Source organism: Abrus precatorius, unplaced genomic scaffold (genome assembly GCF_003935025.1).
Source record: "Abrus precatorius isolate BTA unplaced genomic scaffold, Abrus_2018 Scaffold5, whole genome shotgun sequence".
NCBI lineage: Eukaryota > Viridiplantae > Streptophyta > Magnoliopsida > Fabales > Fabaceae > Abrus > Abrus precatorius.
Window position 1 is genome coordinate 2208237 of NW_020874395.1, and position 14504 is coordinate 2222740.

General features: G+C 25.9%; 1 protein-coding gene across 1 annotated transcript; it reads left to right on the forward strand.

Moving 5' to 3' along the window:
• Positions 1–11864: 11864 nt before the first annotated feature.
• LOC113867791 (NAC domain-containing protein 100-like) lies at positions 11865–13261 on the forward strand. The gene is made up of 3 exons (XM_027503266.1): positions 11865–12024; positions 12122–12399; positions 12671–13261. The coding sequence occupies exons 2-3, from the start codon at positions 12124–12126 to the stop codon at positions 13259–13261; spliced, it is 867 nt and encodes a 288-aa protein (XP_027359067.1). The 5' UTR covers positions 11865–12024; positions 12122–12123.
• The last annotated feature ends 1243 nt before the right edge of the window (positions 13262–14504 follow it).

A 14504-nucleotide genomic window follows, 5' to 3' on the forward strand; every position in this document is an offset into this window, starting at 1 on the left:
CCACTTAACCCAAGTCACCTTACTCATGCAACTTGGATTTCTCTTTTATCGGATAATCATTGGAATAAAAATTAATTGGGAAAACGGTTATTATTATATATAAAATTGAAAATGAGAAATTGTTTAAAGCAATATTAATATTAAACTTGAAATTGAAATACATTTATGTAGAATTTTCTTATGACATATCATCACATTTTTTGGTTTTTTTTTTGTTTTTACAAAATCACACTTATTTAATGTCAATCAACAAAAATATAAATACAAAATTTATATATACATAACTATATCATGTAAAATTTAAATATGAGATGATTCATCCCCCGAGTCACCCTTTTTTCAGTGATGCATATGGTATATTCAGCAATATATATATATATAATGCAATCTGTGAATTATCAGCAAATGTGTTTGCAACCTACCACGGTCAAATATTAGATAATTCTTGATATATTATATTAAAAATTTATGTTTTACTTATTTTAAAATATTAATTTATAAAAGAAGGATTGTCTAGATTTTATAAAAACGATTAACTATATTTAGTTGATATAAAATATCTTGAACATTTAAATTTCTAAAAATTGATAATATATAAAATAGTATATATAGATATTTTTTATCTTTTACTTATTTTTTATATATACATATTAAAAAATATAAAAAATAAGATAAAATACTAGAAAATATCCCCTCTAGTTTGTGTATAGGTGTGGTGGGTAGGCTTCCAAGTTCCAATTCATTTGATTAAGTAGGATATTTTTTTTCTTACTTTATTTTCTAAATGTGTCTACGTGTGTGTATGAGAGAGATCAGAATAAAGAGATAAGACCGAATACACGCTTTGGCTTTTCACTTACTATTTTTGATCAAACATATGAAATGGGATAATAAAGTCACTTCAAACTCTGCTTTGGATTATTATCACTTTCATTGGACATATCCTTTGAATATTTCAGCTAACACTCCTTCAATGAAACATCGTCTCCTCAGATTCCTCCATTCATTCATATATCATTGATTCATTTGTAAGTATCGCTAACTTTCCACTAAAAATAAGGTAGCTACCACAAACTTGTAAGGATAGTACTCATAATTGAGATTTACGTTATATTTTAAAATTTATAATTATAACTATAAATAAAGTTTCTTTTTTTTCTAATATTTTCCCTTTTTTATCTTTAAAGTTTATGGTGAAAAAGTTTTACCCCATTTCAAGATCAAGGATTTGGTATAAATCTTAAAACAAAACCTTACAACTAATGTTTACTAATATAAAAATATTTTTTTTATATCTTGACCTGAGGTATTGATCGACTCCCATATAAGCCATTTTGAAATGTTATGATTTTTTCTGTTTCAATTTTAGTTTAGTCATAATTTAAGTTTCAGTTCCTTTTTTTAAGAGAAAATAAACTTAACTAGAACTTAGCGTTGCGTGAAGTTAAGTTTCAGTTCTTTAATGACTTAAAATCATAGTGTTTTAATATATTTAATTGTGAATATTAAAATTCAATTAACAGTTTTTCAAGTCACGTGTGAGGTATATCTATTAAGAGAGAAAGGGTTGCAATCAATGACCAGGTACGAGATATTTTGGATGTCTATTCAGTCCCGTAATTACACTGTCACGTTATATTATTTTGTATTTTTCTTAAGGCAATAAATTTTTATTTAAATAAGAATATAAAATTTTGTCTAAATATACAGTAAAGTTTCTGCGTCAACTGCACTGAATAATTCAGATATTTTGGCTTCACGTACAGACAAATATCAATGGAGTGTATGCTTTTATAAGCTTACGCTGCATATTTTTGAAAAAGAAATACTTTTATTAATGAGTGTATATGAGAAGGGATTTGTATTTCTTTTAATGTACGCAAAGGGCACCCATTAAAAAGTTTAAAACAAAATTTTTATTAAAAATATAAACTTTTTTTTAAAATTGAGAGTCGTTATTTTTTTTATATTTTAAAATACTTAATAAAGTATATAAGTGTGTGTAAAAAGATGAACAAATTTAGACAAAGTAATTTATATACATATCTAGATATTATTTTATCTTAGCAGCATCATTTTCGTATAATATATATATATATTTTTATTTTCAATAAAAATTTATGCGTATAAATTATTATTTAAATATTAAATATTTTAATATATAAATATTATAATATAAATTACATATATTATAATTTTTTTATATATTTAAAAAGGTTAAAAAGTTCAAACAAATAAAAACATATCAAGGTTTAAATTTAGGAAATCAAATATTCAAAGAATCTATACTAAAGAAGAGAAGGAAGGTAGAGCGAGGATGACCATACATAAAGAAAATAGAGAACTCTCAAGACATAATTTAGTTAAGTGATCAACACATTGATTTGCTTCCTTCAATACATGCTCAAATTTAATAAATTGAATCTGTTTGAGAACATTTCCAATCCTTGTAATTAGATTAAAAAATTAGACATTAAGAACAAGGAATAAAACTACTTTAGAATCATTATCTATTCAAATGGTGTTCAGTCCCATTTGAACCATGAGCCATAATCTAAAGAAAATGCTCCAAACCTCAGCCTCTAAAAGTGAATAGGAAAGTAATCCCTTTGCAAAATCCAGCCAAAAAGTGTCCTTGATCATTTTGAATTAAACTTCCACAAGCAGCAACACCATCTTCTCGTAAAACAACACTATCCACATTGAGTTTCCATTGATTTGCAAGAGGAAGAACCTTCTTAATCAAGAAATTTTTAGTTACTTGCTTGAGAAAAGAGTCAGCCGTATTCTAGTAGCAATTAAATTGAAACTAAAAATTATATAACACTTTTTGAATAGGAATTAAAGGCCGGGTAAAAGCATAATTAAAAATAAAATTATTTCTTTTTTTTTAAATATACTAAGCAATAATTTTAAATAAGCTATCACACTTAGGAAAAATATTAGGATTCTAATTGGATAAATTGAAAATTAACCAATTTGTAATTCCTTTATTAAAAAAAGGGACCCAATTCTGAAAACAAATAAAGTGATCCTTTGCATATGTTGATTCAAGTCTTCATGAATAACCGCAACTTCTATTTTGACTTTCTTTTTACTTATAGTCATTATATTCGCCTCTTTTGTGGATCTTCTCTCTACTTTCGATCTCACCATGAAAGCTTCCTTTGGAGTCAAAAGGATAGAAGGCAAAAGCCCTGAAGATTTCCAGTGAGCGTCTCTAAGAATATCCCAATGTCGTAGCAGTGCTTTAGGGAGAAGGAAAATTAAGGTTAAGAAAATCCTAACATTAGAAGAAAATGACCCTTTTATCTCTTCAAGTGAAAAAAAAAAAAAAGAGATCTTAGAGTGAAAACCGATCTTAATTTTTGTGTATATGTTATAATTTTAAACTCACATAATTTATTCCTCTTATTTATTAGAATTTTTAAATTCTTAATTTTTTTTTTCTTTAGTAAGTTATCATTGTAATATATGATTTTTTTAAATTTACATAAAATCTTAAAATATAAATATATAAGAGATAAACATATCACTATTATTAAAACTATTATTAAAAAATAATGAAGTTACATGTTGAAAGAAAGAAGTATAATAAGAAATGTGTTCATTATTAATAATAGAATTTATATTTTCTTATATAATTTTTTAAATTAAAAAATTAATTATAATATGGTAGCACAACTTTTTTATAAGTTATATATATATATATATATATATATATATATATATATATTATGTATTTCCCTGTAGCTACAAGTTGTTGTTTTGAGGAAAGGAAATTAATTTGAGTTTGCGGATTAATTTTGAATGATAAAGTGATAATTTTGGTATGTGTGGTGAGAAAATTAATTATTTCAGAAAGAAAATTAAATTATGGATGCTCAGTTAGAATTATCATAAATTTTCTAAAAAAAAGATGTGAGGAAGCTGAAGTCAATCGGAAAAAAATGTAGATTTTTTTTTAAATGATATGTTGGATATATACACATCAATTTGGTTTGGGAGAATATTAATTTTAGAAAAAAAAATTACATGTAAGTTAAGTGAATGTCTCACTTTATAAAATTGACTTTAATTTATATAATAAAAATTGATAATTACAATTAATTCCATATGCATGTAAGATGCAATTTACATTATTCCTTTTAAATTTTGAAACTTTAGAGTAAGAGATCACATAATTTTCAAAAAGCATTGCTCCATATTGAAAAGCTGCTTATTATACATAACAATAAAAACATTAAATAATTAATCATTGAAATTTGTTATTCAATATTAAAAAGCTACTATATAATATTTTGACATCTTAACCATTATTTTCTACCAAACAAATTATGAAAAATAACACAAATGAAGCGGTGAACAAGTTAAAAACATTTTGGTCAAATAGTTTAAGTAACAAAATAATGACTGAACAAATTAATAGTATTTTAATATTATAATATTTAAGATTAGCTTAATCAAAAACTCTAATTAAAACTTAAAGTTAAAATTTAACAAGAAAATTTAATCTTTATTTTAAATTTAAAGTTTATGATTTACTAAACATATTTATCATTTTATTATATCTTAAAACATATAAGTACAAATTATTCTAAATTTAGTAATTTTATAAGCCATTAATAATATTTTAAATACTAAAATTTTTAAAGAAACAGAAATAATTTAAATAAATTTTTTATTTTATCATGAATAAATGTATAATTATTTTTTGTATGAAAAATTACACAAAAAATTAATTTGAATATCATTTTTAAATACTTATATTTTTTAATATATTTAGGAGTCTATATTAATGAGTATTTTTCTTATGTATTATACATTTATTGTTAAATTAAAATATTGTTCAAAATAAAAAATATTACATGAATTTTCTAAATTTATTATGTTTTATAATTTATAAAAAATAAATAAATAAAATTTAATATTAAAAGTATAATATCTTTTGTGACTAAAAATTAAAAAGCTAATATATAAGTTTATATACTTTCCCTTATAAATATTAAGTTACACTAAAGAGAGAGAATACATTTCATCCAAAAGATATAACGTGATGTTAAATATTTGTAAAAATGTATTCTAAAATTTAATATTATTTTATATTTTTAAAATTATATATATATATATATATATAGATTTTTTTATATCGGTATAAGTTTAAAATTTTTTACAGTTAATCTAAGCTTTTTATTTAATTTATATCTGACGAATTATAATTATAAAAAACTCAGATTAAATGTAAAAATTTTTAAACTTATATTAGTGTAAAAAAAAATAAAAAAAATTTGTAAGACAGATTACCCTTTTGACTTACTGGACAATAGATTTTGTGATCTTGTCTGAGAAATATACTATTATACTTAGCCGAAAGTGAGCAATATTTGGTCTCATTTAACGCACGAGGTGCATGAATCCATCATTTTTAACTCACACTTTCTATTATTAGGTAACCTAACTTTCTTCGATTCACCCTTTACATTTCAGATTCACCCCTAAGCGCTTTTTTTATTATAATTTATTATTAACTCAAATCCATTATTTATTATAACTTTTTGTCTTTTAATTACATTAATCCAATCCTAAAATTAAGATTTACAAATTAAAATCGTTTTATTTATTGTTAATAAGTTTGAAGTTGGAAAATGAGTGACCCTTGATCCGACTCGCACGAATATTTTATGCAAACCACATAATACAACGTGTGAAGTCCCCAACCGTGTAGCCACATGTCGGAACAGGGGAAGCACTTTCGCACTGAATCAAAAGTGGACGAGGTTTACTAGTGAAGCCAATCAAAAATTTCCACGTGGCAAATTAGGTTTTACTCCATTGTCGGCATTATCTAAACTAAGTTATTAACTTAGTAATATTAGCCATATATTTTTTAATATAGTTATATTATTAATTAAAATTAATTATAAATTATAAAAATTAAGTAAAATTTACTATATTGATTTTTAAATTAAAATTTTTAAATTTTAATAAATTTTAATGAATAATAAAAAATGTATTGTTAATTTTTCATTTTAGAAGTAGGTGTCGACTTTGATAATAAGTGATTCAATCTCCATCGTTGGATCAACGAGGTTGCTTAGTCCTTCTGAAATTTCTAATAATAGTCGTTGCTGGCGTGGGTGTTTTTGCTGCGCCAATAATCACTTTCCCGAAATGGAAAGGGTTTTGTTAGTATTCAAATGATATTATTGGGCTTATAAGATATTTCAAGTTATTGTTTTCATCTAACCTTTTGCATCATTGTCTGCTAATTAATTAATTATTCTGGTTGACAATTACTTACCTGTGGTTCGATTTGACTTTTTTAAAAAATTTATTTTTATAATAAAATTACAATCTTAGTCATTAGTGTACAATTAATAAATAGTTTTCATTAAAAATAATATTAAAGATCACAAAAGAACGTATTGTCATGTTCTTAATATTTTTTTAATCTTAATTCTTTAACCAATTTTTAACATCACTTATTAGCAATTATTATAAAGTTGACCATTATATTCATCATAAATAAGATTAATTTTGAATTCAAATTTTTTTTTATAAAAAAGTTTACTAAAAAAAATAATTATTATTTTTATCTTAAACAAATTTTTTTAAAAATTTAATTTTTATTTTAACTAGCTAATGACATACCCTAAAATACAAAATGGTTTGTCGAATTAATTTGTCTATCTAATTAATTTCTCCGCTTGTAGAAAGTAGAATATTATTGTTCATGTAATAAATTAATTTCTATAATTTATTTTATTAAAATTTTTAATATAACTTATTAAAGTAAGATTTTTTAATTTATTTTTAAAAATATTTTAATTAAATTTATATAATAATTTTCATGTAATAAAAATTTATTAAATAAACTCTTAATTAAATTACTTACCTAAATACACTTTTAATCCGTACCATATTATAGAGTTATGTGATATGTAATTCTTGCATACGCTCTTTTTAAGTAACGGTTAGTTACTATCCCCTGCTCATCAAAACTTTCAAATGATAGTAAATCACAATTAAAGTTCTTGGAAAAGGACTTTGAAATTTAAAAACTTAGTGCTTGTTTATTTTTTGTTTTTAAAAAATAAAATTTATTTATTAAGATTAATTTTTTAGAACTATTTAAAAAAATATTTCATTTTTAAATCTAAAAAATAAGAATAACTATAAGGTGTTTCAATTTTTTTTTATTTCTCATCTTAAAAACAGTTTAAAAAACTAAAATAAAAAATAAATATTATTTTCATTTTCTTCTTAAAATTTTTTAAAAATTATTTTAAAATGTAATTTTTGAAAATTAAAAATCAAAACAAAAACAAAGAAGCTTTTATTTTGAATACATTCACTTAACTGTGACATTGCGTGTGAAGAAAAAAAAAAGACATTAGATAATAGTTAAAAATCATAACACATGCTTTCTTAATAGCATGAGTGTATCTTAGGGATGGTAAAGTGAGCTTAACTTAACTAACTGACTCACTTAATACACCCTAAATAGTGGGTTGTTCTAAAGATTTTACATCAAATGTGAGTTAATGATGGGACAAAACAAGCCAACGCGTTGAACTTTTTATTATTATTAAAAGATAGTTATTTATTTATATTATTAATATAAAAATATCATTTAAATAATTTTTAAATTTTATAAGATTCCATTAATCTTTTAAATTGACTTGGTATAGCTTATTGTTATTTGCTAACTCACTTTGGATTTTTTATCCTTTGGTAGATGAATCTGGTAGCCTGTGGACTCACTCTTGAATATGTAGAACTAAATATGTTATTTCACTTTCAAAGATAGAGTAAAGTGAGCTTATACACTTTTTAACTCTACTTATGTATCCATAGAAGTTTGATTATACGTTTTAAAAGCATATTATATAATATCTCTTACTTTTTATTTAATAAACTTTTGACAATATACAACGAATTAAAAACAATTTTATTAATATTTCTCTTCTTGCATGTTATGTGAGCAAGACATATACAGAATATCTGAAGCTGAAGTGGAATGAGTATAGAAGAGCTTACATTAACATGACAATCAATCAAATATTATTTGGTGGGTGTCACGTAGAAGTAGAAGGCTGGTTTGTCGTACATATCCTCTTATCCGGCATAGTTCAGTTACAAATACCAATCCCTCTTTTCTTTGGACAATCACGTTCATAGCTTGTGGCAGGGAAAATGCTGCTAATTAGCCACTTCATATCTAAGAAATTCTTTGTTCTATGTCTCCATTTTGTATCATTTAATGATTCTAGTCCATTGTTGTCACCAGAAACAATGTACACATTCCCACTCAAGACTTAAAAATGTTAGTAATATTTTTTTAAATATATTTATATTCTAATTAGTGGACTTTTATAATGTTAATCTTTTAAAACACATATTATAACTTCATCTGCCCTAAGAATTTCATCTCCAAAATCAAGGTAGACGTAGGATACTTGGTTTCACGTTTTTCTTAGTACCTCTTACGTGGTTTGATACCATAATTTTTTTTTATAAATTATAAAATTTGAATCCATAAGGCAGTGTAAGTAGTAAAAACTGCATGATCGTGATTATCCAATAATTTATCTTAGTTAACCCGAATAATGGTGAATAGATGCAGTGAATCTCATTTCAAGAGAGACAATTTTGTGTCGTCTGAGTTCTGATAATGCCAAACCACTATTTAATTAATGGGTGTTAGTTAGGAATTCGATACTATAGGAATCACAAATAAATAAATTATAGAAAATCAAAGAAATAAAACTAATAATGGGGACAATACATGTACCTACGTCACATATGTATATGTATATGATAATTAAAATTAATGGGTTTAAGCTCTCTTGGTCCTAGTCATTTATTTTAGTTTGATTTTCTTCATTGTAAGAAAATGCTTTCAATATATTCTTTTAGGGTTTCATTAACCTCATTTCTTAAAGTTGAATTTAAATCTTCATAAATAATTTTTTTTATAGAAAAAGTATATATTTATTATATTAAAGTTATAGAACTACAATAAATATTTTCTTTTATTATCAATTGCTTAGTTTCAATAGTCTTTAGAGCTGATTGCTTTTTTGGAATCAACATTGCATATAGTGTGGTTTAAGGATTGGAATGTGTATGCGCGGGTTCCTGTGTATTTAAGATCAATCCATTAACGTTGAATCAATAGCAACGAAGAACATGAACACACGATATGCCTGCAAGCTCCAGCTATGATAAGACTATTGCCAATTTTGAACACTTTACAGTTGTATTTTCTTAATCTATACATGTATCAGCTATATGCATCTAAATTCATCTCAAACACTTTTGAATTGAACTACATTCCATTGATTTTTCCTCAGCATTGCCAGCAACATCTTTTACATGGTGGATATGGAAAAACGTCATTTTTCTTTCATGCCACAATATGTAATGCCATTTATTTAATTCGTAAGTTAATAACTAATTGCAATTGTTCAAGTATTACATATAAATTAATAACTTTTTTTGTATTGCACATATATCAATTTTTAAATAATAATTTAAAATACATTATATATCTATTTTTAAACTCATATTTTTTTATATTTTAAAAATAAAATTATTAAATTATTAGCACTAAATATATAAAAATTTAAAACCTAAGTTAATATTAAAATTAAAAAAGTACATAATATAGAAAAAAAGCGTCCAATTGACATAGTAAAAAAAATAAGTAGTCTCTAAAAACACTTTCATTTAAAAATTAGTGTTTGGTCGATTTAATAAGGGAGAGTAAGTACATTGGTTCTACTTAAATATATAAAGCAACCTAATTATCAACAAGGTCCAGCACAGTTGTTAGATAATTATAGTCCTTAAGCATGTTAATAGAGATTGCATTCTTAATTGTGTGCATGGAAAATATCTTGTTCAAAGAAGCAAAACTCACTTTGGGGACTTCAACACCTTTAATAAAAAAAAAATGCAACGTGATTAGTAGGTCTAATTAATTGTTTTTATAAATCGAAATGTTTTATAAGTGGCAGAACGTTGGCACCCAAAAGAAAAAAAAAACCATCATTCTTTTATTATACCCACAATTAGTTTGCCTAATTACTTAAACCTTCATTCTTAAAAAAACTTTATAAATGTGTCTTTATTAAGAAAAAAAAGAGAGAAAAGAAATAAAGACACCGGGTGTGATTGTGAAATGAAGAATTCGATTTTATTTAAGCTATGATATCCTTTTTCCTTTTTTAATTATAAACCAACTTTATGAATGCATAATTGTATAAGAAATTCAATAATTTGTAAGCTTTTTAAAAAACATAAAAATAAAAGTTGATAGTAATGGACATATATCTCCTTTGAATGATATTTATGGTTTGAGATAAACATGAGAAGGAAACAATGTCTTAATTCCTAAGCTATGCAAATGCCGCTGCCACATATGGTCTTAGCTGTAATTTCTTAGTAGGTAAATGTTAAAAACTTTTAGTGTGTTTGGATTAGTATTTAAATGTTTATAAATTAACGTTTATTTTAACGTTATTAGTTGTAATTTTTGTATTAAATTTATATTTACAAGTTTTTTAATATATTTTAAAATACATACTTTCTGATTTTTTCAGATTTGTCTCTTGGCAGCTTCTTCTCAAAAGTAACTACATCCTTGCACATATTGTTCTAAACTAATAGCTCTTTTGTTTTTTGTTTCACGTAATTTATGCACTTTTGAGTGGATCACATTTTTGGGGATAAGGTGAGTGGGTCATAATATATTACTCAGTGTTTATTCTTGTTATTTCTTCACATAAAGAATGTGTGCTTTTGTGATAAATATCAACATTACACAATTAAATTAAATCAGACTTAAAGTGTTGTTTGGGTTGGATATAGTTCTCTTTTCATTTCGGCTTTGAAAACCAAAGAATTTTCACCTGATGTATACTATAAATCATTACGGCTTAAATAAAGAAGCTGAACTTTTCAAGGAATTATTGTTATTGCATTTTGTGATTAGTAAGTAATTATGAGACCATTAATTACTTAATTTTTAATCTTGGTATGGATTATTTTTGGAAAAATAATATCAACAAAAATTGAAATATACAGTCAATAGATAACTGAATCCCTTCAGCATGTTAAATAGAAAAAGATTTGTGATGATGAGTTTATAATTTTTCCTAAAATTAAAATGAAGAGCTACATATAATATTGTTTGACTATAGTTAGAGCATATAATTGATGGAGGTTACCACATCCACAGCTATGGCATAATAAGAGAGGAAGGTGACATCAAACTGTTGCGTGGAGAGTCACTTGGTGAGGTGTTTCTGGTCAAATTGAAGAGAAAAAATAACCTCAAAAAAGTGAAAAACGACACTGCTAAAAGCACGAAACCACCCCACAAGTTTCTTCATGTCACGGTTCTTTGAATCCAAAACAGAAACCAGTATTTAAGGAGTTATGCTTCACACAACACAGTATCTTCTTAACAACATCTTCACATTTCTCAGAACCTTTCTCCCTTCATTCCAATTCCTCTCTCCCTTATCTTCTCTTCGGTTACACACATTCTAAGTACAATTTTGTATTTCTAATCCAAAGCCTTTCTTTTCTTCCACTTCCACATCCTTATCCAATCTTGTGACAGGTTGGTTCCTTTGTTTTTATTACAATAATTAAGAACAAAAAATTATGAAGATAATTTCTAATCTTTCATGTGTGTCTAAGATCCTGAGTGTGTTGATTGATTCCTTTGTCAAATGTTTGAAAAGTGATTGTCTTGTCGTCAGAATCACAAATTGAAACTGATGGGTCTTCTCATGTGTTGTTAACTTGTTTCTTTGATGATAACACAGATGAACAATCTCAGAGGTATAATGGAAGATCAAAAGTTTGAATTGCCACCAGGATTCCGGTTTCATCCAACAGATGAAGAACTCATAACTCACTACCTATCACAGAAGGTTCTTGATAGCTGTTTCTGTGCTAGAGCAATTGGTGAGGCTGATTTGAACAAGTGTGAACCATGGGATTTGCCTTGTGAGTCTTATAACCCATGATTATATTTTGTTATTCAGCATTTTTATTTATGGTACATTAAATAAAGGTTTAATTTTTTTATTGTTTTTCAATGAAGGCATGGCCAAGATGGGTGAAAGAGAGTGGTATTTTTTCTGTGTGAGGGACAAAAAATACCCAACTGGTCTTAGGACAAATAGGGCCACTGGTGCTGGCTATTGGAAGGCCACAGGCAAAGACAAAGAGATATACAAGGCAAAGGCACTTATTGGAATGAAGAAAACTCTGGTTTTCTACAAAGGAAGAGCTCCAAATGGTGAAAAAACAAATTGGGTCATGCATGAATACAGATTAGAGGATAAACATCCTATGCATAATCTACCCCAAAAGGCTATGGTAAAGTTTTTTTTCTCTTTTCTATTTCAGTTCTATTATCTGAACACTGTATGTTTGCGATACTGTATACAATTATTTTTATCTCTAACTAAACTTTTATCTTTTTTATATACACTCATAAAAAATATTTCACAAAAATTAATGGGACAACATTTTTTGTCCCAAAGTTGTTGTCTACTGTTTCTGCTTTTGCTTATGTTTTCTATTATTTCACTAGTTGAGTTTGAATGTTTGTTAATATGGTTGTTTTTTTGTTTTGGTTTCCTTTCAGAGTGATTGGGCGATATGCAGGATTTTTCAGAAGATTAACTTTGGAAAGAAAATGCAAATTTCTGGGTTGGTGAGGTTCAGCTCCTTTGGAAAGGACATGCCTTCGTTGATGGATTCTTCTCCATACAACAACTACGAAACAAAAACTGTGATGGAAGAGTCATCGCATGTTTCCAGTTTCTCTGATCCAAATCAAAGTGAGGATCAAAGGACACATAATGACATAGATAATAGCTTTGAAACTCCTAAGTTGGCATCTTCATATTCTTCAAACCACTCTGATATTTCCCCTGCCTCAGGGACTTATACCAAAACTGCCCCTACTTTGTCCCACCAATCCACACAAACTGCACACCAAGATTGGAATTCAGATTATTTCATGGTTCAGGAACAGTCCATGTTGAGGATGTTGATTGAAAACCATGGATCAAGTACAAGCCAGAAAACTCAGAAAGATCAGGATAAAGACTTTGATGTTGACATGTCCTATGTGATGTACAACAACGAAATGTTTCAAAGATCATTTGGGAATCAGGAATATTCACCAGTTTCTGTAGGACATGTAGATACTGGAGGCCTGTGGAATTTTTAGGGAGGATATTATGAAGCTTAAAATAAAAGAAAATTTAGGGATTAATAGTAATAATAGTATACATGTAAATATATAACATTTAAGTTCAGTCATCCTATAAAGTACAGGAAATGTTTTTTTATAGTTTTCCAAAGTTGTATCATGGCTTGATAGTTTTATAAACATAGTTCCTTATAGTAGTAAATTTTTTTATGTTCCCTCATTCTCCAATTTTTTCAAGAATGCTTATTTTCTTTAAAATTAGAAGTTAGGACCGAAACTATATTTCATTTCAAATGAAATTATTTTAGCTTTGAATTTAAAGAGTAATATTTCCCCTAATGAATTGGAATGTTAACTTATTCGGTAGATTAGTGAGTGAATATTGACAAAAACAAATGAAAGCCGTAGGCAGAAGCAAAACTCAAGGCAAAGCCACCAAATTAGCAGTTGAAAAACAAAAGTTATCTAAATATGTTTCTGTATATTGAACCGAGTACCTTAATTTAGTTGTTTCATCCAATTATAATTTTGTTTAGTTAGTACTGCTAATGATTATAAAAGACAGTCCCTAGTGGTGACTTAGGAATTAATTTTATTGTTTTTAATAGGGGAATTGAATATAGGCACTCATATGAATATTTAATAATTAAAAAATATGACTGTAGAGAGGTTAGATCATGCTAATGCTACTGTTTATTGTAGGTAATTGTTTCCTAGGCCCGGTTTTCCCTTCCTATGATACATTCTGCTTTGTAGAAACTTGTAGTTAAAAGAGTGGATGAATGTGATGTATGAAGATGGAGCAAATAATGACTTGAGTTATAAAGACTTCAGATGTCTATGTACGGTCCCAATGTTGTTAAAATTGGACAAGTTAATGAACCAACTAGGCTTTCATAATATGGTAACTGGTGATTATTCCGTATTTTGCATAAGTTTAAACATCAATACAATCTAGAAATAGATAGATTAAGAGATAGATTTTTGTACATGAAAAAGATAAGGATACTCTCGATTAAAAGAATTTGAAATTTAATAATCAAAGAGTTTTAGAAAATACTAAAATCTCATATTAGTGCTTAGAAATCATAAATATTAGTTATATTATTTTTTGAAAGGGATTAATATGGTTAATATTGATGATTTTTAGGAATTAAAGTATATGTATGTATATATATATATATATATATATATATATATATATATATATATATATAAAAGTAAGAGAAGAAGATGTTTGATTTCTGATTTAAAAATAATT

What these genes read in the sequence shown, in the direction of transcription:
- LOC113867791 (XM_027503266.1), top strand. Translation starts at nt 12,124, where the DNA reads ATGGCCAAGATGGGTGAAAGAGAGTGGTATTTTTTCTGTGTGAGGGAC. An exon ending in ATCTACCCCAAAAGGCTATG is followed by an intron (nt 12,400 to 12,670) that starts GTAAAGTTTTTT and finishes GTTTCCTTTCAG; the next exon opens with AGTGATTGGGCGATATGCAG.